Source organism: Thunnus albacares, chromosome 17, assembly GCF_914725855.1.
Source record: "Thunnus albacares chromosome 17, fThuAlb1.1, whole genome shotgun sequence".
Taxonomy (NCBI): domain Eukaryota; kingdom Metazoa; phylum Chordata; class Actinopteri; order Scombriformes; family Scombridae; genus Thunnus; species Thunnus albacares.
In genome coordinates, this window is record NC_058122.1 from 6,082,237 (window position 1) to 6,106,253 (window position 24,017).

At 40.3% G+C, this 24,017-nt stretch overlaps 2 protein-coding genes and 1 long non-coding RNA gene across 41 annotated transcripts in view; 2 read left to right on the forward strand and 1 right to left on the reverse strand.

Annotated features, from left to right (window-relative positions):
* The window catches only part of LOC122967054, a 49,157-nt gene that overhangs the window by 19,496 nt on the left and 5,644 nt on the right, over window positions 1-24,017 (forward strand). The window contains exon 3 of one of the 2 annotated variants that reach the window (XR_006398529.1): window positions 3,707-4,790. The exons of the other annotated variant lie outside the window; for it this stretch is intronic. This is a non-coding gene — a long non-coding RNA (uncharacterized LOC122967054). Of the gene's footprint in view, window positions 1-3,706; window positions 4,791-24,017 lie in introns of those variants that run through there. 2 annotated transcript variants of the gene reach the window in all.
* Window positions 2,897-24,017, reverse strand: LOC122967037. Of its 38 annotated transcripts, none has more exons than XM_044331438.1 (10): window positions 21,617-24,017; window positions 21,423-21,487; window positions 21,107-21,157; window positions 10,369-10,575; window positions 10,053-10,103; window positions 6,642-6,848; window positions 6,326-6,376; window positions 3,479-3,608; window positions 3,066-3,232; window positions 2,897-2,991 (listed from the first exon to the last, which is right to left on the reverse strand). In XM_044331438.1, the coding sequence occupies exons 2-10, from the start codon at window positions 21,457-21,459 to the stop codon at window positions 2,897-2,899; spliced, it is 996 nt and encodes a 331-aa protein (XP_044187373.1). In that variant the 5' UTR covers window positions 21,460-21,487; window positions 21,617-24,017. The 38 variants fall into 38 exon arrangements, 16 of the variants coding, with proteins under 16 accessions (XP_044187373.1, XP_044187367.1, XP_044187372.1 ...); XM_044331432.1 differs by having other exon boundaries at window positions 21,107-21,312; XM_044331437.1 differs by having other exon boundaries at window positions 21,107-21,210; window positions 21,366-21,487.
* LOC122967032 lies at window positions 13,520-20,080 on the forward strand. The gene is made up of 6 exons (XM_044331422.1): window positions 13,520-14,155; window positions 15,734-15,866; window positions 17,092-17,309; window positions 17,418-18,497; window positions 18,601-18,769; window positions 19,440-20,080. The coding sequence occupies exons 3-6, from the start codon at window positions 17,099-17,101 to the stop codon at window positions 19,564-19,566; spliced, it is 1,587 nt and encodes a 528-aa protein (XP_044187357.1). The 5' UTR covers window positions 13,520-14,155; window positions 15,734-15,866; window positions 17,092-17,098; the 3' UTR covers window positions 19,567-20,080.

Below are 24,017 nucleotides of genomic sequence, written 5' to 3' on the forward strand. Positions count from 1 at the left end.
GAATTGACATTTTCATATGTTTTATGATTTCACCAATCATGACGACATACCTTACCTTGTGCAGAGCTCGATTTCGTCCAAGTGTGTGCAGAGGCTTTCTGGTCTTGCCCCAGAAGATGAATAGATTCAAAACCAGGAAGATGAATATATTCAAAATTCATTGATTCAATAGGCCTGCAAATAGGCCTGTTTGGCCAGGGTGATCATAGATATACCACCGTCCATGAGGGTGATGCCTAAAGGATAACACATCCATCCGTTCATCCATCCATAGCTCTTTCACACACTCATTAATTGATCATTAATATGCTGAGTAGTGCATTTAGTGTGTGTGTGTGTTAATTAAGCCTTTGTGTTTGTTTTATAGCTTATAGAGTCTTATTGACTTTTTAATGGGTACATTTTGTATTTATTATGGAAGAGTGTTCTACCGTTTCAAAAACTGTGTTCAACCTTTTTTTGATTTACAGTTTTGGACTGTTGCAGTTTCACAGTTTTCCACTGTGAAATCTATGGATATTTTTTACCGTGGCCTGCTCCATGGCAGGCTTAAGGTCAAGCTTAACTCAGCTGCATGTCAAAGAATGTCCGACAGACAGAAACAGACTCTCAAAAGATGGTTCCATCATGTCTTTTCGCACTCGCAACTCTTATTTAAAAGCTTAGCATTTATCATTTAAGAAATCAAAGTGTGCCAGCATTATTTTGAAATGATTTATTTATTAATTCAAAAGAAAATTAAATAAAGCCCAAACTATGACCTTCTGCTGTGTTTAAATGTATACAGTGGTAACTGCGTATAGTGATAAAGTTACAGTGATCAGCTGCTTATCAAAAAGCTCTGAGACAGAATCATTCCTATACAACATTTATGCTGTTTGAATAAGTCACCTATAGAAAACAAGCAGTCAGCCTACAGTATTCATTTTGGGTCTCTTCATACATGACAACATATGGAAAAACATTTTAAACCATGTAAATCTATTTTTGCACTTTACTCCCATGATAAGTGGCTGCTGCTGCGTGGACACTGAAATCATGACAGAGACAAAAAGTCGTTTTCTCTCAATGAAAAATGTAGTCTCCCCGAAACTTATGACAATGAGGGGATTTAAGTTAATTTCACCGTTTTAAAAATGTGCACATGGCGTTTGAAACAGCTGTACTGTATTTTGAAACCGTTGTTAAAATCTGTATCTTTATATTCATGGGGACTAATAAATATATGAATGTCAATTAGATGGTATTCTGCATGACAAATAAAGGAAAAGGTTATAATAATCATCTGCTTATACTGATATTTGACCCAGACAGACGTGATCATTATAAGTGGCTTCCACTGTACTTATATCCTTCCTTACAGTTAATTTTTAACTTTCAGTGATGCTTGTAAATGGATCCTGTGAAAGACAAAATGTGTCAAAGAGTATGATAATGTTGTAAAGCTCTCTTAAGTTGCCTACACCATTATTTTAAATATACATCAGATATTATCTAGCCTATTGATAATATAATCACAGTCACTCATCTGAATGCTCATTTATTAACAAATAAAGATAAAACCATGAACGGGAACAATCTAACCCCATCTTTTGTTCCTTTTGGCTGGGATCTCCTCCCTTTTTCTTTGCTTTCCTTGCACTTTGAGTACAGTTTATTATTGTTAAAACGAAGCTTGTTTTGTTTTCATGAAATATTGCTGTTTTGTCATTGTTTTATTTTCCACTGACAACCTTCAGCACAATGGCAAATAGGAAAGGTTACATCAAGTTGTCTATTTACAACATGACATGTTTATTTTATTGACCTCATTTCAACTTTATTTACACATTACACATAGACAGATCTGGGATTTTATATGTCAGTATTTAGAAAAAAAAAAAGCATCTCCATTTCTGAAGAATATCAAGTTATTCTAACTTGGATACACTGCTGTGATTCTGAAAAACAAACAAGGAAAACTTCACATGCCACAAAAACCAAGTAGCCTGTGCGTAAAGATGTTCCCGCGGGTTTTACGCACGGACAATGTGCAGGTTTGTGTAGGTGATCAAGAGTTCAAAGTCCAGCACAACATACATCAGTGAGTACATAACACAATGTGAGAGGCACATATTGCAGGAAGATCGAGCCATTGCTCAGTAGAGTGTAATACACTGTTGTGTCCTCAAACAAGGTTCAGCGCCAGAAAAGGTTCAACATCAAAGTTCACTCACCGACTCAGCAGCAGTCTGAATCACTGCTAGCAGCTGATGTCATCTGCCGAGGAAGACTGAACTGTTGGAGCTGCTTTTACACTTCAACCTTATGTGAACATATCACATCTTTCACAATAGTTGTACTTTTAACGTGCAAACAAATAAATCAATCAAATAAGAATAAACCAATGACCTCACACACAGTTTGTCTGAAAGGAACATTTCTTTTAATCTTGAAAACATGTTTAAAAATGACAATTCAACTTCACAAATGTTCAATCATTCTTGTATAAAATTCTAACAATGATTTAGTGATAAATGATGAGGATAGCATATTGATTGTAATCCCGGTTATTTTTGACCCACTTACGGAAGAGTGTAGCTTCACATTTTCGGAGGTAAACAGCCGAGATTTTGGCCATTTAATCATCCATAAACTTACTGATCGTTAGTCCTTCATCTGAATGCCGGATCCGGTTCTTGTGTCTGTCAACGGGATTGAAATATTTTTTTCCAATACGAAGTCCAACAACTGGTCAGAGTATAAACCCAGAAAACTTTGCAGTTTCTGAGGAGCAGTGTTCAATGTTATCACTTTTTCGGGAATCAATTTCGGGATGATGTGTGACTATGTGTGTGAGGTTTATCGGATAAACATCCGGCATAAACTTCGGCTTTACGTATTCCGAAAATGATGTTTAAACTCCGGTATAGACCTCGGGATAAAACTTCGGGATAAATCTCCGGGATAAAATTCCGGGATAAACTTCGGGATAAACCTCCGGCATAAACTCTCCGGCCCGGGTTTTTTCCCCGACGTTTAACCTTTACTTGCTTTACGTATTCCGAAAATTATGTTCATAAACCCCGGTATAGATCTCGGGATAAACCTCCGGGATAAACCTCCGGGATAAACCTCCGGGATTAAACTTCGGGCATAAACCCCGGTAGAAACCTTTTTCTTGCTTAACGTATTCCGAAAATTATGTTCATAAACCCCGGTATAGATCTCGGGATAAACCTCCGGGATAAACCTTCGGGATAAACGTCCGGGATAAAACTCCGGCCCGGGTTTTTTCCCCGACGTTTAACCTTTACTTGCTTTACGTATTCCGAAAATTATGTTCATAAACCCCGGTATAGATCTCGGGATAAACGTCCGGGATAAATCTCCGGCCCGGGTTTTTTCCCCGACGTTTAACCTTTACTTGCTTTACGTATTCCGAAAATTATGTTCATAAACCCCGGTATAGATCTCGGGATAAACCTCCGGGATAAACCTTCGGGATAAACCTCCGGGATAAAACTTCGGGCATAAACCCCGGTAGAAACCTTTACTTGCTTTACGTATTCCGAAAATTATGTTCATAAACCCCGGTATAGATCTCGGGATAAACGTCCGGGATAAACCTCCGGTCGGGTTTTTTCCCCGACGTTTAACTCAATAAGAATCAGTGACTTGACTGACTCTTCATTGTCACAATCCAACGTTTCCCATTTCAACGCAGCAAACCATGGACCGAGTCAGCGGAGTGTTTTTAGGTTCACTGCGGCAGATATTTGTCATTCTCCGGGATTTGGTGTCTCAGCTTGATGTACAGCTGGACGAGGGCGACCCTCAAGGATTCGGTGTCATCATTTCCCGCAGCGGAGTCATACTTGTTCGGATATCCATCAGTGGACTGCTGAATGTGATGTTCAAGAGAGGTGACGCGCAGAGTAGCAGAGTTTGAGCACAGCGACATGTGCGGCGCGGTTGATCCGTGGGACTGTGGGAGCTTCGCTCTGACTTCAACGAACAGCTTCATAATGAAACTCTGCAGAGAGCGACCCTGTCAGATGACGACACACCCACAGTACTGGAGGGGAGGAACCAGAGTGAACTGCACTTCAACCACTACAGGAGCCTCAACTACAACAACAACATGCACAGACTGCGCGCTGCTGGTGTACTTATGGACAACACTGCTGATGGTGCTGAGATGGAAGTCACTGGACTTGACTGACTCTTCATTGTCTGGATGCAACATTTTCGATTTCAACGCAGCAAACTATGGACCGAGTCAGCGGAGTGATTTTTGGTTCACTGCGGCAGCTCCCACAGCACAGTACTGCTGATGGTGCTGAGATGCAGAGAAATACACAACCAACGTCTCATCAACTTTTGGCTTTTATTATTTTAGTTTGTTTTTTTTTAGTTTGGGTTGGAGATCACCGGTAGTCCAGTTCTCGGCTTTTGTTTTAGTTAAGTTTAGATGATATTTTGCTTTTGATAGTTTAGGGGGATGCGCTGGGTGCGACGGCCCATTGCGTGGCTGGCTCAGTAGCTTCCCCGTCTTTTGTTCCTTTTGGCCGGGATCTCCTCCCTTTTTCTTTGCTTTCTTTGCACTTTGAGTACAGTTTATTATTGTTAAAACGAAGCTTGTTGTTTTCATGGTAACTCAGAGATCTTGGTGTCCTTGTATATGTTTCGGTCTCCAGCTGAGCCTCTGTATGTTTAGAGAGGCTGTAACACAATGATTTGATGAGACCATTTTTTTTCTTCTGTCACGCTTTCAATCTGTCAATAAAACTATGAATCATTTTCAGAAATATTGCTGTTTTGTCACTCTTTTATTTTCCACTGACAACCTTCAGCACAATGGCAAATAGGAGAGGTTACATCAAGTAGTCTATTTACAACATGACATGTTTATTTTATTGACCTCATTTCAACTTTATTTACACATTACACACAGACAGATCTGGGATTTTATATGTCAGTATTTAGAAAAAAAAAGCATCTCCATTTCTGAAGAATATCAAGTTATTCTAACTTGGATACACTGCTGTGATTCTGAAAAACAAACAAGGAAAACTTCACACGCCACAAAAACCAAGTAGCCTGTGCGTAAAGATGTTCCCGCGGGTTTTACGCACGGACAATGTGCAGGTTTGTGTAGGTGATCAAGAGTTCAAAGTCCAGCACAACATACATCAGTGAGTACATAACACAATGTGAGAGGCACATATTGCAGGAAGATCGAGCCATTGCTCAGTAGAGTGTAATACACTGTTGTGTCCTCAAACAAGGTTCAGCGCCAGAAAAGGTTCAACATCAAAGTTCACTCACCGACTCAGCAGCAGTCTGAATCACTGCTAGCAGCTGATGTCATCTGCCGAGGAAGACTGAACTGTTGGAGCTGCTTTTACACTTCAACCTTATGTGAACATATCACATCTTTCACAATAGTTGTACTTTTAACGTGCAAACAAATAAATCAATCAAATAAGAATAAACCAATGACCTCACACACAGTTTGTCTGAAAGGAACATTTCTTTTAATCTTGAAAACATGTTTAAAAATGACAATTCAACTTCACAAATGTTCAATCATTCTTGTATAAAATTCTAACAATGATTTAGTGATAAATGATGAAGATAGCATATTGATTGTAATCCCGGTTATTTTTGACCCACTTACGGAAGAGTGTAGCTTCACATTTTCGGAGGTAAACAGCCGAGATTTTGGCCATTTAATCATCCATAAACTTACTGATCGTTAGTCCTTCATCTGAATGCCGGATCCGGTTCTTGTGTCTGTCAACGGGATTGAAATATTTTTTTCCAATACGAAGTCCAACAACTGGTCAGAGTATAAACCCAGAAAACTTTGCAGTTTCTGAGGAGCAGTGTTCAATGTTATCACTTTTTCGGGAATCAATTTCGGGATGATGTGTGACTATGTGTGTGAGGTTTATCGGATAAACATCCGGCATAAACTTCGGCTTTACGTATTCCGAAAATGATGTTTAAACTCCGGTATAGACCTCGGGATAAAACTTCGGGATAAATCTCCGGGATAAAATTCCGGGATAAACTTCGGGATAAACCTCCGGCATAAACTCTCCGGCCCGGGTTTTTTCCCCGACGTTTAACCTTTACTTGCTTTACGTATTCCGAAAATTATGTTCATAAACCCCGGTATAGATCTCGGGATAAACCTCCGGGATAAACCTTCGGGATAAACCTCCGGGATAAAACTTCGGGCATAAACCCCGGTAGAAACCTTTACTTGCTTTACGTATTCCGAAAATTATGTTCATAAACCCCGGTATAGATCTCGGGATAAACGTCCGGGATAAACCTCCGGGATAAACCTCCGGGATAAACTTCGGGCATAAACCCCGGTAGAAACCTTTACTTGCTTTACGTATTCCGAAAATTATGTTCATAAACCCCGGTATAGATCTCGGGATAAACGTCCGGGATAAACGTCCGGGATAAACCTTCGGGATAAACCTCCGGGATAAAACTTCGGGATAAACTTCGGGCATAAACCCCGGTAGAAACCTTTACTTGCTTTACGTATTCCGAAAATTATGTTCATAAACCCCGGTATAGATCTCGGGATAAACGTCCGGGATAAATCTCCGGCCCGGGTTTTTTCCCCGACGTTTAACCTTTACTTGCTTTACGTATTCCGAAAATTATGTTCATAAACCCCGGTATAGATCTCGGGATAAACCTTCGGGATAAACCTCCGGGATAAACCTCCGGGATAAACTTCGGGCATAAACCCCGGTAGAAACCTTTACTTGCTTTACGTATTCCGAAAATTATGTTCATAAACCCCGGTATAGATCTCGGGATAAACGTCCGGGATAAAACTCCGGTCGGGTTTTTTCCCCGACGTTTAACTCAATAAGAATCAGTGACTTGACTGACTCTTCATTGTCACAATCCAACGTTTCCCATTTCAACGCAGCAAACCATGGACCGAGTCAGCGGAGTGTTTTTAGGTTCACTGCGGCAGATATTTGTCATTCTCCGGGATTTGGTGTCTCAGCTTGATGTACAGCTGGACGAGGGCGACCCTCAAGGATTCGGTGTCATCATTTCCCGCGGCGGAGTCATACTTGTTCGGATATCCATCAGTGGACTGCTGAATGTGATGTTCAAGAGAGGTGGCGCGCAGAGTAGCAGAGTTTGAGCACAGCGACATGTGCGGCGCGGTTGATCCGTGGGACTGTGGGAGCTTCGCTCTGACTTCAACGAACAGCTTCATAATGAAACTCTGCAGAGAGCGACCCTGTCAGATGACGACACACCCACAGTACTGGAGGGGAGGAACCAGAGTGAACTGCACTTCAACCACTACAGGAGCCTCAACTACAACAACAACATGCACAGACTGCGCGCTGCTGGTGTACTTATGGACAACACTGCTGATGGTGCTGAGATGGAAGTCATTGGACTTGACTGACTCTTCATTGTCTGGATGCAACATTTTCGATTTCAACGCAGCAAACTATGGACCGAGTCAGCGGAGTGATTTTTGGTTCACTGCGGCAGCTCCCACAGCACAGTACTGCTGATGGTGCTGAGATGCAGAGAAATACACAACCAACGTCTCATCAATTTTGGCTTTTATTATTTTAGTTTGTTTTTTTAGTTTGGGTTGGAGATCACCGGTAGTCCAGTTCTCGGCTTTTGTTTTAGTTAAGTTTAGATGATATTTTGCTTTTGATAGTTTAGGGGGATGCGCTGGGTGCGACGGCCCATTGCGTGGCTGGCTCAGTAGCTTCCCCGTCTTTTGTTCCTTTTGGCCGGGATCTCCTCCCTTTTTCTTTGCTTTCTTTGCACTTTGAGTACAGTTTATTATTGTTAAAACGAAGCTTGTTGTTTTCATGGTAACTCAGAGATCTTGGTGTCCTTGTATATGTTTCGGTCTCCAGCTGAGCCTCTGTATGTTTAGAGAGGCTATAACACAATGATTTGATGAGACCATTTTTTTTCTTCTGTCACGCTTTCAATCTGTCAATAAAACTATGAATCATTTTCAGAAATATTGCTGTTTTGTCACTCTTTTATTTTCCACTGACAACCTTCAGCACAATGGCAAATAGGAGAGGTTACATCAAGTAGTCTATTTACAACATGACATGTTTATTTTATTGACCTCATTTCAACTTTATTTACACATTACACACAGACAGATCTGGGATTTTATATGTCAGTATTTAGGAAAAAAAAGCATCTCCATTTCTGAAGAATATCAAGTTATTCTAACTTGGATACACTGCTGTGATTCTGAAAAACAAACAAGGAAAACTTCACACGCCACAAAAACCAAGTAGCCTGTGCGTAAAGATGTTCCCGCGGGTTTTACGCACGGACAATGTGCAGGTTTGTGTAGGTGATTAAGAGTTCAAAGTCCAGCACAACATACATCAGTGAGTACATAACACAATGTGAGAGGCACATATTGCAGGAAGATCGAGCCGTTGCTCAGTAGAGTGTAATACACTGTTGTGTCCTCAAACATCAAAGTTCACTCACCGACCCTGCTGACAGGTCATGTGGAATATTGAAGCGTGCTGTGGCCTCTCACTTTATCTAACGTTCATGAAACAATCTGGCAGTCTTCATCTGTCCTCCTCCCCTCCCAAACCTCATTCTGATCAAATGTTGGTCTTAATTAAAGCTTACAGTGATTTCAAAATAAGCTCATTTCTGCATGAAAAACACATTTCTCATTGTATCTGATTATAGCTTTATCATTTCAAATTCTTATGAATGATTACTTCATGAAGGTTTTTACGGAGACAAAATAGCAGAAAGTCATGAAGAAAGGACCAGATAATGTCCGACTGATACATCATAACCTGTGAGAATGATGAATGAATGTCCTCACATACTTCAACTACTGTTAGAACAGTGACAAAGGTGGAGGCTTCACTTGTTACTGTCATACACAGACACAGTCTGACTATCAACAATTGAGTGAGTGACATGTTGCCTCTTGACCGATCCAAACTTTTCATTTTCCTCCTGGCCAACAGTCAGGTTCATGGACACTGTATGGCACAGTGACGCGCTAGCCACTAACATCTTATTGGCTAGCTTCTCTATGACAAATGACCGTGAACTGTGTGCACCTCCCAAATACTTGCTCATGTCTCATCATGTGTTGCCAGCAGCAGTCTGAATCACTGCTAGCAGCTGATGTCATCTGCCGAGGAAGACTGAACTGTTGGAGCTGCTTTTACACTTCAACCTTATGTGAACATATCACATCTTTCACAATAGTTGTACTTTTAACGTGCAAACAAATAAATCAATCAAATAAGAATAAACCAATGATCTCACACACAGTTTGTCTGAAAGGAACATTTCTTTTAATCTTGAAAACATGTTTAAAAATGACAATTCAACTTCACAAATGTTCAATCATTCTTGTATAAAATTCTAACAATGATTTAGTGATAAATGATGAAGATAGCATATTGATTGTAATCCCGGTTATTTTTGACCCACTTACGGAAGAGTGTAGCTTCACATTTTCGGAGGTAAACAGCCGAGATTTTGGCCATTTAATCATCCATAAACTTACTGATCGTTAGTCCTTCATCTGAATGCCGGATCCGGTTCTTGTGTCTGTCAGCGGGATTGAAATATTTTTTTCCAATACGAAGTCCAACAACTGGTCAGAGTATAAACCCAGAAAACTTTGCAGTTTCTGAGGAGCAGTGTTCAATGTTATCACATTTTCGGGAATCAATTTCGGGATGATGTGTGACTATGTGTGTGAGGTTTATCGGATAAACATCCGGCATAAACTTCGGCTTTACGTATTCCGAAAATGATGTTTAAACTCCGGTATAGACCTCGGGATAAACCTCCGGGATAAAACTTCGGGATAAATCTCCGGGATAAAATTCCGGCATAAACTCCGGTATAGACCTCGGGATAAACCTCCGGGATAAACCTCCGGGATAAACCCCGGTAGAAACCTTTACTTGCTTTACGTATTCCGAAAATTATGTTCATAAACCCCGGTATAGATCTCGGGATAAACGTCCGGGATAAACCTCCGGGATAAACCTCCGGGATAAACTTCGGGCATAAACCCCGGTAGAAACCTTTACTTGCTTTACGTATTCCGAAAATTATGTTCATAAACCCCGGTATAGATCTCGGGATAAACGTCCGGGATAAACGTCCGGGATAAACCTTCGGGATAAACCTCCGGGATAAAACTTCGGGATAAACTTCGGGCATAAACCCCGGTAGAAACCTTTACTTGCTTTACGTATTCCGAAAATTATGTTCATAAACCCCGGTATAGATCTCGGGATAAACGTCCGGGATAAAACTCCGGCCCGGGTTTTTTCCCCGACGTTTAACCTTTACTTGCTTTACGTATTCCGAAAATTATGTTCATAAACCCCGGTATAGATCTCGGGATAAACCTTCGGGATAAACCTCCGGGATAAACCTCCGGGATAAACTTCGGGCATAAACCCCGGTAGAAACCTTTACTTGCTTTACGTATTCCGAAAATTATGTTCATAAACCCCGGTATAGATCTCGGGATAAACGTCCGGGATAAAACTCCGGTCGGGTTTTTTCCCCGACGTTTAACTCAATAAGAATCAGTGACTTGACTGACTCTTCATTGTCACAATCCAACGTTTCCCATTTCAACGCAGCAAACCATGGACCGAGTCAGCGGAGTGTTTTTAGGTTCACTGCGGCAGATATTTGTCATTCTCCGGGATTTGGTGTCTCAGCTTGATGTACAGCTGGACGAGGGCGACCCTCAAGGATTCGGTGTCATCATTTCCCGCGGCGGAGTCATACTTGTTCGGATATCCATCAGTGGACTGCTGAATGTGATGTTCAAGAGAGGTGGCGCGCAGAGTAGCAGAGTTTGAGCACAGCGACATGTGCGGCGCGGTTGATCCGTGGGACTGTGGGAGCTTCGCTCTGACTTCAACGAACAGCTTCATAATGAAACTCTGCAGAGAGCGACCCTGTCAGATGACGACACACCCACAGTACTGGAGGGGAGGAACCAGAGTGAACTGCACTTCAACCACTACAGGAGCCTCAACTACAACAACAACATGCACAGACTGCGCGCTGCTGGTGTACTTATGGACAACACTGCTGATGGTGCTGAGATGGAAGTCATTGGACTTGACTGACTCTTCATTGTCTGGATGCAACATTTTCGATTTCAACGCAGCAAACTATGGACCGAGTCAGCGGAGTGATTTTTGGTTCACTGCGGCAGCTCCCACAGCACAGTACTGCTGATGGTGCTGAGATGCAGAGAAATACACAACCAACGTCTCATCAATTTTGGCTTTTATTATTTTAGTTTGTTTTTTTAGTTTGGGTTGGAGATCACCGGTAGTCCAGTTCTCGGCTTTTGTTTTAGTTAAGTTTAGATGATATTTTGCTTTTGATAGTTTAGGGGGATGCGCTGGGTGCGACGGCCCATTGCGTGGCTGGCTCAGTAGCTTCCCCGTCTTTTGTTCCTTTTGGCCGGGATCTCCTCCCTTTTTCTTTGCTTTCTTTGCACTTTGAGTACAGTTTATTATTGTTAAAACGAAGCTTGTTGTTTTCATGGTAACTCAGAGATCTTGGTGTCCTTGTATATGTTTCGGTCTCCAGCTGAGCCTCTGTATGTTTAGAGAGGCTGTAACACAATGATTTGATGAGACCATTTTTTTTCTTCTGTCACGCTTTCAATCTGTCAATAAAACTATGAATCATTTTCAGAAATATTGCTGTTTTGTCACTCTTTTATTTTCCACTGACAACCTTCAGCACAATGGCAAATAGGAGAGGTTACATCAAGTAGTCTATTTACAACATGACATGTTTATTTTATTGACCTCATTTCAACTTTATTTACACATTACACACAGACAGATCTGGGATTTTATATGTCAGTATTTAGAAAAAAAAAGCATCTCCATTTCTGAAGAATATCAAGTTATTCTAACTTGGATACACTGCTGTGATTCTGAAAAACAAACAAGGAAAACTTCACACGCCACAAAAACCAAGTAGCCTGTGCGTAAAGATGTTCCCGCGGGTTTTACGCACGGACAATGTGCAGGTTTGTGTAGGTGATTAAGAGTTCAAAGTCCAGCACAACATACATCAGTGAGTACATAACACAATGTGAGAGGCACATATTGCAGGAAGATCGAGCCGTTGCTCAGTAGAGTGTAATACACTGTTGTGTCCTCAAACATCAAAGTTCACTCACCGACCCTGCTGACAGGTCATGTGGAATATTGAAGCGTGCTGTGGCCTCTCACTTTATCTAACGTTCATGAAACAATCTGGCAGTCTTCATCTGTCCTCCTCCCCTCCCAAACCTCATTCTGATCAAATGTTGGTCTTAATTAAAGCTTACAGTGATTTCAAAATAAGCTCATTTCTGCATGAAAAACACATTTCTCATTGTATCTGATTATAGCTTTATCATTTCAAATTCTTATGAATGATTACTTCATGAAGGTTTTTACGGAGACAAAATAGCAGAAAGTCATGAAGAAAGGACCAGATAATGTCCGACTGATACATCATAACCTGTGAGAATGATGAATGAATGTCCTCACATACTTCAACTACTGTTAGAACAGTGACAAAGGTGGAGGCTTCACTTGTTACTGTCATACACAGACACAGTCTGACTATCAACAATTGAGTGAGTGACATGTTGCCTCTTGACCGATCCAAACTTTTCATTTTCCTCCTGGCCAACAGTCAGGTTCATGGACACTGTATGGCACAGTGACGCGCTAGCCACTAACATCTTATTGGCTAGCTTCTCTATGACAAATGACCGTGAACTGTGTGCACCTCCCAAATACTTGCTCATGTCTCATCATGTGTTGCCAGCAGCAGTCTGAATCACTGCTAGCAGCTGATGTCATCTGCCGAGGAAGACTGAACTGTTGGAGCTGCTTTTACACTTCAACCTTATGTGAACATATCACATCTTTCACAATAGTTGTACTTTTAACGTGCAAACAAATAAATCAATCAAATAAGAATAAACCAATGATCTCACACACAGTTTGTCTGAAAGGAACATTTCTTTTAATCTTGAAAACATGTTTAAAAATGACAATTCAACTTCACAAATGTTCAATCATTCTTGTATAAAATTCTAACAATGATTTAGTGATAAATGATGAAGATAGCATATTGATTGTAATCCCGGTTATTTTTGACCCACTTACGGAAGAGTGTACACTGTAAAAAATGACTGTGAAATTTACATAAAAACTATGTAAAATCCCTACAGAAAAGTATTGTAAACTCAAAAACATATATTTTTTGTTTAAAGTACAGTGAATTTTTGGAAACTATTAAACAGAATGTTTTTGTTATATTTACAACAACAATATGTGATTACAATCAAATTTATTTGTTAAAACTACAAATATTGGTAACAAAAACAGAGAAATACTGTAATACTCATAACAAAACAATTTAGTTAATTTCACATGCAAATATTGTAAAAACTATAGTTTTAGTCAGTTGTTTTAAAAAATACAAATATATGTAAGTCACTTTACAAGTTTATGCTGTAATTTTAACATGATTGATAAAATGATGCAAATTGACGTAGGCCTATTTAAAATGTTTTCACAAAAAAGTTTTATTGTGAACCTGAGAGGTTACCTATCTATTTAAATATAAAAAATATACAATTTTAATAACATTGCATTTATAATTTAGGCTATTTGTAGCATATTGTAGAGTGTGTGTATAAGACATTCAAATTATTGATATATGCAAAGTAACACTGTTCAGTCCTAATCCTTGTATGCTTTATGTTTCTTTTAGTCTTTATCATTATCATTTTCACAGGCTAAACAACCTAACAGTGCCACCTCTAACCACTTGTACTTTTACTCTCTCATTGTGCACTGAGTCCTCCTAATTTTGAAATTTAAAAGTGCGCAGCTGAAGTTCGTCTCTGATTGGATAATGACGTGAGGGCGGGAGAAGCGCGAACCATTAGCCGTTAGCGTCACTAAGGAGCCAGTGTGCAGTCTGCAGAGCAGAGAACGGAGCAGAAATCTTCGGACCACTTCATTTTAAAAGATTTTAGGACAAATCTACAAGTTTTTTGGAGGGTCTGTGGCTGTTCAATTGGAAGGTAAGCTTCATATTTAGGCTACTCTTTTTTCGAGACCAGACGAAAATGTGTGCTGAAAGCTAGCTAGCTAGCACCAGTCCATATTTAAGACCAGTAACGTTAGCTCAATGTGTGATAACTTAATTCAGCTGAAAAGCACAGGCAAACATTTGAAATCCTAAAAATGATCACCTGCGTCTTTTGTAAAAGCAAATTTGTTACATTAAGAGGCTATGTACTGCATTGCAGAGTACATAGGAATGAGCCTCATTGTCTTTTCAAATGTGCTGGCGCCAACTGTAGTCAAACATTTACCACTTACTCAGCTTTCAAGGGCCATTTTTATCGTGTGCACAATGCACCTGCACCGCAAGCTGCTCCTAAAGCTGTTGTTGCGGATTTAAAATGCGCAGTTTCATTATGTGCCCGCAATTTACACACGGTGAAAGAGCTAGTGTCTCACTTAAATGATCATTTTGGAGAGGGCAGGTCTGTGTCATGTCCAGTAAGTGGTTGTAAGCATGTGTTTACAAAAAAGTCATCATTTACTTCTCACATGTGTAGGAAGCATAAAGCATGCTCCCCTGATGGTATTGATGACATGTACAAGGAAACTCGCCTTCAGCCCCCAAATGTCATTGCCAGTACAGATGATTCAGAAAGCACACATGAAGCCATGCCAACAGCTAGTGCAGCCAGTGATATGCCAGAGAATGATAGTCAGTCTTATCTCAGAAACATGTGTCTCTTTTACCTTAAACTGCAAGGACAGCTGCTTATTCCTGCCTCTACTATACAGACTATTGTTGAGGAGATGCAAAATGTGCACGAGTTAGGTCAAGCCTACACAATAACTAAAGTAAGTTCTTTATTAAAAAATGATATGAGCCTATCAGATGAAGCAGTCACTAAAATATGTGACTGCATTAAAGAGTCAGATTTGTTCTCTGCCTGTCATCAGGGACAATTAAGAACAACATACACCAGAAATCAGACATTCACAAAAATGTTTAAGTACACGGAACCCCAAAAAGTGCTATTGGGAATGGATGAAAACATGACACAAAAATTTGCGTACTACATACCAGTGGCAGAAACTCTGAAGAGCTTTTTGCACTCCCAGTTATGGAGGAATGCACAGCCACAACAGTTTGGAGATCCTGATGTAGAGGTTTTTACGGATTTATATGATGGAAAAATTTTCAAATGTCACCAGTTCTTTAATGAAAACCCTGAAAGCCTCAAACTGATTTTGTATCAAGATTCATTTGAAATTGTGAATCCCCTGGGTTCTGCTAAAAAGACACACAAAGTTCTTGCAGTTTATCTTTCATTAGCAAATTTACCCATTCATTTGCGTTCAAATACTGATAATATGTTTTTAGTCTTGTTGTGTGTTGAGAATGACTTAAAGCGTTTTGGAATAGCCAAAGTTTTCTCAGAGTTGTTGGCAGATCTGAAATCCTTGGAGACAGATGGAATAAATGTAGATGGAAAAACAGTAAAAGGGGGTCTCTACTGCATTGCTGGGGATAACCTTGGTTCTCATTGCATAGGTGGGTTTACAGAGAACTTCAGCCGCTCTCAATATTTTTGCAGGTACTGTGACATCACGAGAAGTGAGTTTGAGGCTGATCCAAATGCCTGTGGTCCTCCACGCACCCCAGAGACGTATGACACAGCTGTTGCTGATCTCCAGGCTGAAAACATCCAAGACGTCAGAGGAATAAAGGTAAACTCTATCTTTAATACCCTTGAGTCTTTTCACGTATCCCAACCTGGTCTCCCGCCTTGTTTAGGTCATGACCTCTTTGAAGGAGTCTTGTCATATGATCTAGCACTGTACTTGAAGAACATTATAAAAATGAAAAAATGGTTCACATACTCACTCTTAAACAGGCGCATCAAACAGTTTAAGTACAAAGGATCTGAAGCACTCACAAAGCCATGTGCTGTCAAACCTGACGGAGCCAAGTTATCAGGGCAAGCCATTCAAAACTGGAACCTTCTGAGATTGCTACCAGTTTTGATTGGTGACAAAGTGCAAAATCATGAGGATGAAGTATGGCAGTTAGCTCTCCAGCTAAAAGACATTGTGGATCTTATTTGTGCTCAGAACATTTCCTTGTCCCAGATAGCATATCTTGACATTTTGATCCAAGAATATTTGGAGTTGAGAAAGATGATGTTTCCTGAAATTCAACTCAAACCCAAGCACCACTATTTGCGCCATTATTCAGCACTGTCGTTGAAATTTGGTCCATTGAGGAGATTATGGACGCTTAGGTTTGAAAGTAAACACAGTTATTTTAAAAGATGTGCCAGACACTTGAAAAACTTCAAAAATATTTGTCAAACATTGTCAGAGCGTCATCAGATGTATCAGGCATATCTTTTAGCTGGGCAAGAATGCAGTAAACTACTGCAAGTGAAGGACAGCTGTGCGTTTTATCCCAACCTCTACAGTGACGCTATTAAACATGCAGTCAGGGAGTTAGCCTTTTCAGAAAGCAATACCACAGTTGCCACAGATATTCAGTACAAGGGCACTGCATATAAAAAAGGACAGTTTCTTGTGTACAGAAATGATGAGTATATGGAGTTTGGTGAACTTCTACTCATCTTGATTCAAAATGACACATCTGTGTATGTTTTGATGGATATCCACAAAGGCATCTTCCTCTCAGAATACCATCTGTATTCTGTGACAAAGGACAGTCTTGGGTTACAATGTATCAACATTAATGACCTGCCTGATTTCTATCCTTTGGTATCATATATTCTTAATGGATTCCAAGTCATTCCACTAAAACACAGTATTGTGGCAAAATAAAGTCCAATTAAAGCTGTTAATTGGACTGTTAGTTTGACATTAATATAAGTGTTACCTGATGCATGTCCCTGTTCTGTTAAGTGTATGTACTGTATATTTTTTCTGTTCTGCATTTCTTCTTCAGTGTAAATATGAGTGACTCAGGGCGAACCTTCCTAGATGTCGCCATCATGGAAGCCCTACCAGAACTTCAAGTAGTAAACAAAAACATCCTGGAAGAGCACTTGCAGTCCATTGGAGTCGAGACGTATGATGATCTACGCTTCGTAACGGAGGCTGATTTGATGACAGTATTAAGACCTGTACAAGCCAGAAAGCTTCTTTCTGTTTGGAAACAGAAATGTAAGTAAAAACACCACAACACACAGCTATTCAACAGCAAAAGCAGACATGGACATTGTGTAATATTGTACAATGTGAATCATAATCTTATTTTTTTGTCATTTAAAGACCAAACTCCCGAGAACAGCTCACTATCATCTGTGGAAGCCTCACCTACCCAACTGCTGTCATCGCTCTCTGTTTCACCCCAAAGTTCATCGTCAACCTCCTCCAGCAGCCTAGGACTTGACACACAGTGGGAAGACAACTTTGAAATTCCATGGAGTAAATTTCCTGAGGAAGTGATGGATTCTTTGGAGAGGGGAAAAAGGCCAGGCCCAAAACTGAGGAGGCAAATGGTCCGGATTGTTGTGACTGAGATGATGGAAAAATGCCCCCATGTAGGTAAAAAGCATTCAACTGATGTTGCAAAGCAAATGGTGGCAAAATATCCCAATTCTCTGCAAGATGTAATAGAGGGCGATATTGTTGGAACAGGCTACCATTCCCTTGTAAAACAGCTGCAAAACAGAATCGAAAATGTGAGGCGCACTTCAACACCCAAAATAAGAAAAAGAAAACATCAGGCTGATGACTCAGACCACACAGATGAGATCCCATTAGAAGAGAGAGCAGCAATGCAGGACACTTACGGATGCATTAAATGGAATGTGAAATTTCTGCCCCGTGAAGAAACTCAAGAGAGCCAGCACCAAAAGAAGGAAAAACTCAAGGAGATGTTCCAACAATCTGATGCCAATCCAGAGGAGGTAAAATGTCTAATGAAGTCCACTTTTTACACACAGCGTCAACATGTCAACCAGGGAAAAAGTATCAAAAGCCTTCGAGAGGAGTGGCCATTTTGGTTTGACGAACTTGGCATGTCGGTCCACTTCAAGGAACTCACTGGGATTGACCTCAAAGAGACATTCACGCGAAATTTGGATTTGAAGGGAAAAAGGCTTCTCAACTACATGACCACAGTTTATGTCACCAAGAGTAATAAGTTCCTTCAGACTTATGCAAGGCTTCAGAGGATGCGGGGACAGCAGAGTGGCTGCTCAGATGATGTGAAAGAGATGGTCCTGCTTCTGCTCAGCTACTTTGATGAGAAGGAGGAGTCCATGTTCTTCCATGTAGAAGATACCTGTCTGGCAGAAGAGGTCCAACTGGAGCAAGTGCCTCTGACACCTGCTGTTATTGTCTGTGGTAAGTCTGTTTCATATCTCTTTTTTTTAATTGCACTGTTTATAGAATCTGTCATGTGAGTGCAGCGCTTATTAATATAACCTGTTAAATAATTTGTTCATAGGACAGTCCTGCTATTCCTCAACAAGGTACATGCTGAGTCTGGATCGGAACCTCATCAACACAAACATCTCCTCCTTCATTTCTGCATTGTGCCTCATGTTCGGGAGCTACTTCTGTTTCAACATCCATTATCCATCTGAGCTGGCTTCAACTCTGGAGTTTCTTCAAAGGTGAGTAAACATGGCATGGCATTTCTCAGACCTGTACTTTAATTAAGCCTAAAATGGCTAAGCTACACAAAAACTGCCTTAATAGTTCCTAGGGCCAAAAACTGCCCCATTGAAACCCATTAAAACCACTATTTTTGATCCCACGTTTATCTTGACAAAAACTAATGCATTCCTTTATGTTAAGATTTCGGTTTGGACCACAGGCTTTCAATTTGTAGTTTTTATATTTGTCCATCAGGTGGCACCACTTTTACCCATTCAAAGCATGCCGCAAAGTTTCACACTTTTTATTGTTTTCTGGAAGAAAAGTGTGTGTGCTATTGATGTCGGATAATGTTGTGTATGTGTACTCACTAAATGCATTTAATGGAAATTATTTAGTTTTTTTTGTATAAAAACAGCATTATGTAGAGTTATGTAAACATACTGGCATTGAAAGGGTTAAAAAGCTAAAAATATAATTAATATTTGATATGTATATTTCAGACTCTAAAAGAGTGACATGTTTAAAGTAGAAAAAAATATCAAAATATACTATTTTTATAGCAGTTCATGGGAACAAGCCACGTTTTGGCTTTAAAAACATCCACGAAGTAAATAAGTTAAGAACACATGAAGTTTTTTTTTTTAACTGATCAATTAAAATGCTTAATATGCTTTTATTCTACAGGTGTTTTTTCTCGATAAACCCAGAAAAAGGAACTAAGGTGGAGAATAAAAACTCGAAGCGTCGTCTCAATCTGAACCCTCGAGTCCTCACCCTGATCCAGGACCTCTCCGATCACGAGTGGCGTTAAGCCTAAATATGGACTCCTTCTGTGCACTCTGACTGTTTGTTTGAGAAGAGGTACTGTTACTTTTCGCTTTGTTCAATCCACAATGTGTATTATGGTAATTAAGGCACAACGTAATTTTTGTTATTTTGCAAAAATACCTTAACAAACGTGCATTCTTATTTTGAGGGGGTACGCCTCTCCACAGATCTGACCTGTAACTTGGCCTGTTGGCATCACGTGATTGTCTCCATGGAGATAGATAAGTTTTATGCCATACTGTGGAACATTCAGAATGTAAACAAAATTTTGATTGAATTGGGTTGTTGTTGTGTGCCTGACACTTAAACTTTGTTTGTTAAAGTTTGTTAAAAATGTCCAGATTTAAAGAGGCTAATCTTCTGGAGTATCTCAACTTGGATTCAGTCATAGTTCAAGAACCATTATATGTAGCTTCTTTGCATGTTGTATCTGTTGAAAAAAATGCATCCAGTTGTTTACAACTATTATTGCTGTTAAATAAATTTCCCAAAAGTGATATTTTTCTCTCGTCTTTTCTCAAGATGTATTTTTGCAGGTTTATACGTAAATTTTACATTATAACTTGATTATTAAAACATAAAAACACAGCATATTTTGAAGAGATTTTATATATAATATACAGAACCATTCCATTTAAAATGCAGAGTTTTACTGTTGTTCTACCGGTTTAAATTAGTTTTTGTTTGATATTTCCCTGTTAATTTTATCATTTATTGATGCACAATTAGCAGTTATTACATGTAAAAAATACAGGAAATGGTCTATTTATATACAACACCGTTATGTGAAATTAACAAAAAAAAAATTGTAGACTTAACAGTTTTTTAATGTGATTCAGCCGTGATTTCATTCACTGTAAATCAATTTACATATTTCGTCTGTAAAGTTGTCTACTGTGCTGCTGTATTTTTTACAGGAATTCTCTGGTAACCACAGCTGCCAGCGTTTTCCTGTAAAAACAACAGTTTTTTTTTTACAGTGTAGCTTCACATTTTCGGAGGTAAACAGCCGAGATTTTGGCCATTTAATCATCCATAAACTTACTGATCGTTAGTCCTTCATCTGAATGCCGGATCCGGTTCTTGTGTCTGTCAGCGGGATTGAAATATTTTTTTCCAATACGAAGTCCAACAACTGGTCAGAGTATAAACCCAGAAAACTTTGCAGTTTCTGAGGAGCAGTGTTCAATGTTATCACATTTTCGGGAATCAATTTCGGGATGATGTGTGACTATGTGTGTGAGGTTTATCGGATAAACATCCGGCATAAACTTCGGCTTTACGTATTCCGAAAATGATGTTTAAACTCCGGTATAGACCTCGGGATAAACCTCCGGGATAAAACTTCGGGATAAATCTCCGGGATAAAATTCCGGCATAAACTCCGGTATAGACCTCGGGATAAACCTCCGGGATAAACCTCCGGGATAAACCCCGGTAGAAACCTTTACTTGCTTTACGTATTCCGAAAATTATGTTCATAAACCCCGGTATAGATCTCGGGATAAACGTCCGGGATAAACCTCCGGGATAAACCTCCGGGATAAACTTCGGGCATAAACCCCGGTAGAAACCTTTACTTGCTTTACGTATTCCGAAAATTATGTTCATAAACCCCGGTATAGATCTCGGGATAAACGTCCGGGATAAACGTCCGGGATAAACCTTCGGGATAAACCTCCGGGATAAAACTTCGGGATAAACTTCGGGCATAAACCCCGGTAGAAACCTTTACTTGCTTTACGTATTCCGAAAATTATGTTCATAAACCCCGGTATAGATCTCGGGATAAACGTCCGGGATAAAACTCCGGCCCGGGTTTTTTCCCCGACGTTTAACCTTTACTTGCTTTACGTATTCCGAAAATTATGTTCATAAACCCCGGTATAGATCTCGGGATAAACCTTCGGGATAAACCTCCGGGATAAACCTCCGGGATAAACTTCGGGCATAAACCCCGGTAGAAACCTTTACTTGCTTTACGTATTCCGAAAATTATGTTCATAAACCCCGGTATAGATCTCGGGATAAACGTCCGGGATAAAACTCCGGTCGGGTTTTTTCCCCGACGTTTAACTCAATAAGAATCAGTGACTTGACTGACTCTTCATTGTCACAATCCAACGTTTCCCATTTCAACGCAGCAAACCATGGACCGAGTCAGCGGAGTGTTTTTAGGTTCACTGCGGCAGATATTTGTCATTCTCCGGGATTTGGTGTCTCAGCTTGATGTACAGCTGGACGAGGGCGACCCTCAAGGATTCGGTGTCATCATTTCCCGCGGCGGAGTCATACTTGTTCGGATATCCATCAGTGGACTGCTGAATGTGATGTTCAAGAGAGGTGGCGCGCAGAGTAGCAGAGTTTGAGCACAGCGACATGTGCGGCGCGGTTGATCCGTGGGACTGTGGGAGCTTCGCTCTGACTTCAACGAACAGCTTCATAATGAAACTCTGCAGAGAGCGACCCTGTCAGATGACGACACACCCACAGTACTGGAGGGGAGGAACCAGAGTGAACTGCACTTCAACCACTACAGGAGCCTCAACTACAACAACAACATGCACAGACTGCGCGCTGCTGGTGTACTTATGGACAACACTGCTGATGGTGCTGAGATGGAAGTCATTGGACTTGACTGACTCTTCATTGTCTGGATGCAACATTTTCGATTTCAACGCAGCAAACTATGGACCGAGTCAGCGGAGTGATTTTTGGTTCACTGCGGCAGCTCCCACAGCACAGTACTGCTGATGGTGCTGAGATGCAGAGAAATACACAACCAACGTCTCATCAACTTTTGGCTTTTATTATTTTAGTTTGTTTTTTTTAGTTTGGGTTGGAGATCACCGGTAGTCCAGTTCTCGGCTTTTGTTTTAGTTAAGTTTAGATGATATTTTGCTTTTGATAGTTTAGGGGGATGCGCTGGGTGCGACGGCCCATTGCGTGGCTGGCTCAGTAGCTTCCCCGTCTTTTGTTCCTTTTGGCCGGGATCTCCTCCCTTTTTCTTTGCTTTCTTTGCACTTTGAGTACAGTTTATTATTGTTAAAACGAAGCTTGTTGTTTTCATGGTAACTCAGAGATCTTGGTGTCCTTGTATATGTTTCGGTCTCCAGCTGAGCCTCTGTATGTTTAGAGAGGCTGTAACACAATGATTTGATGAGACCATTTTTTTTCTTCTGTCACGCTTTCAATCTGTCAATAAAACTATGAATCATTTTCAGAAATATTGCTGTTTTGTCACTCTTTTATTTTCCACTGACAACCTTCAGCACAATGGCAAATAGGAGAGGTTACATCAAGTAGTCTATTTACAACATGACATGTTTATTTTATTGACCTCATTTCAACTTTATTTACACATTACACACAGACAGATCTGGGATTTTATATGTCAGTATTTAGGAAAAAAAAGCATCTCCATTTCTGAAGAATATCAAGTTATTCTAACTTGGATACACTGCTGTGATTCTGAAAAACAAACAAGGAAAACTTCACACGCCACAAAAACCAAGTAGCCTGTGCGTAAAGATGTTCCCGCGGGTTTTACGCACGGACAATGTGCAGGTTTGTGTAGGTGATTAAGAGTTCAAAGTCCAGCACAACATACATCAGTGAGTACATAACACAATGTGAGAGGCACATATTGCAGGAAGATCGAGCCGTTGCTCAGTAGAGTGTAATACACTGTTGTGTCCTCAAACATCAAAGTTCACTCACCGACCCTGCTGACAGGTCATGTGGAATATTGAAGCGTGCTGTGGCCTCTCACTTTATCTAACGTTCATGAAACAATCTGGCAGTCTTCATCTGTCCTCCTCCCCTCCCAAACCTAATTCTGATCAAATGTTAGTCTTAATTAAAGCTTACAGTGATTTCAAAATAAGCTCATTTCTGCATGAAAAACACATTTCTCATTGTATCTGATTATAGCTTTATCATTTCAAATTCTTATGAATGATTACTTCATGAAGGTTTTTACGGAGACAAAATAGCAGAAAGTCATGAAGAAAGGACCAGATAATGTCCGACTGATACATCATAACCTGTGAGAATGATGAATGAATGTCCTCACATACTTCAACTACTGTTAGAACAGTGACAAAGGTGGAGGCTTCACTTGTTACTGTCATACACAGACACAGTCTGACTATCAACAATTGAGTGAGTGACATGTTGCCTCTTGACCAATCCAAACTTTTTATTTTCCTCCTGGCCAACAGTCAGGTTCATGGACACTGTATGGCACAGTGACGCGCTAGCCACTAACATCTTATTGGCTAGCTTCTCTATGACACATGACCCTGAACTGTGTGCACCTCCCAAATACTTGCTCATGTCTCATCATGTGTTGCCAGCAGCAGTCTGAATCACTGCTAGCAGCTGATGTCATCTGCCGAGGAAGACTGAACTGTTGGAGCTGCTTTTACACTT

Bases quoted from the DNA above. Each gene is read 5' to 3' on its own strand.
- LOC122967037 (XM_044331431.1), bottom strand. From the start codon at position 21,296: ATGCCCGAAGTTTATCCCGAAGTTTTATCCCGGAGGTTTATCCCGAAG. The intron at 10,104-10,368 runs GTTAAACGTCGG...AAGCAAGTAAAG, and splicing joins AATACGTAAAGCAAGTAAAG to GTTTCTACCGGGGTTTATGC. The intron at 6,377-6,641 runs GTTAAACGTCGG...AAGCAAGTAAAG, and splicing joins AATACGTAAAGCAAGTAAAG to GTTTCTACCGGGGTTTATGC.
- LOC122967032 (XM_044331422.1), top strand. From the start codon at position 17,099: ATGAGTGACTCAGGGCGAACCTTCCTAGATGTCGCCATCATGGAAGCC. The intron at 17,310-17,417 runs GTAAGTAAAAAC...TGTCATTTAAAG, and splicing joins TTCTGTTTGGAAACAGAAAT to ACCAAACTCCCGAGAACAGC. The intron at 18,498-18,600 runs GTAAGTCTGTTT...ATTTGTTCATAG, and splicing joins ACCTGCTGTTATTGTCTGTG to GACAGTCCTGCTATTCCTCA.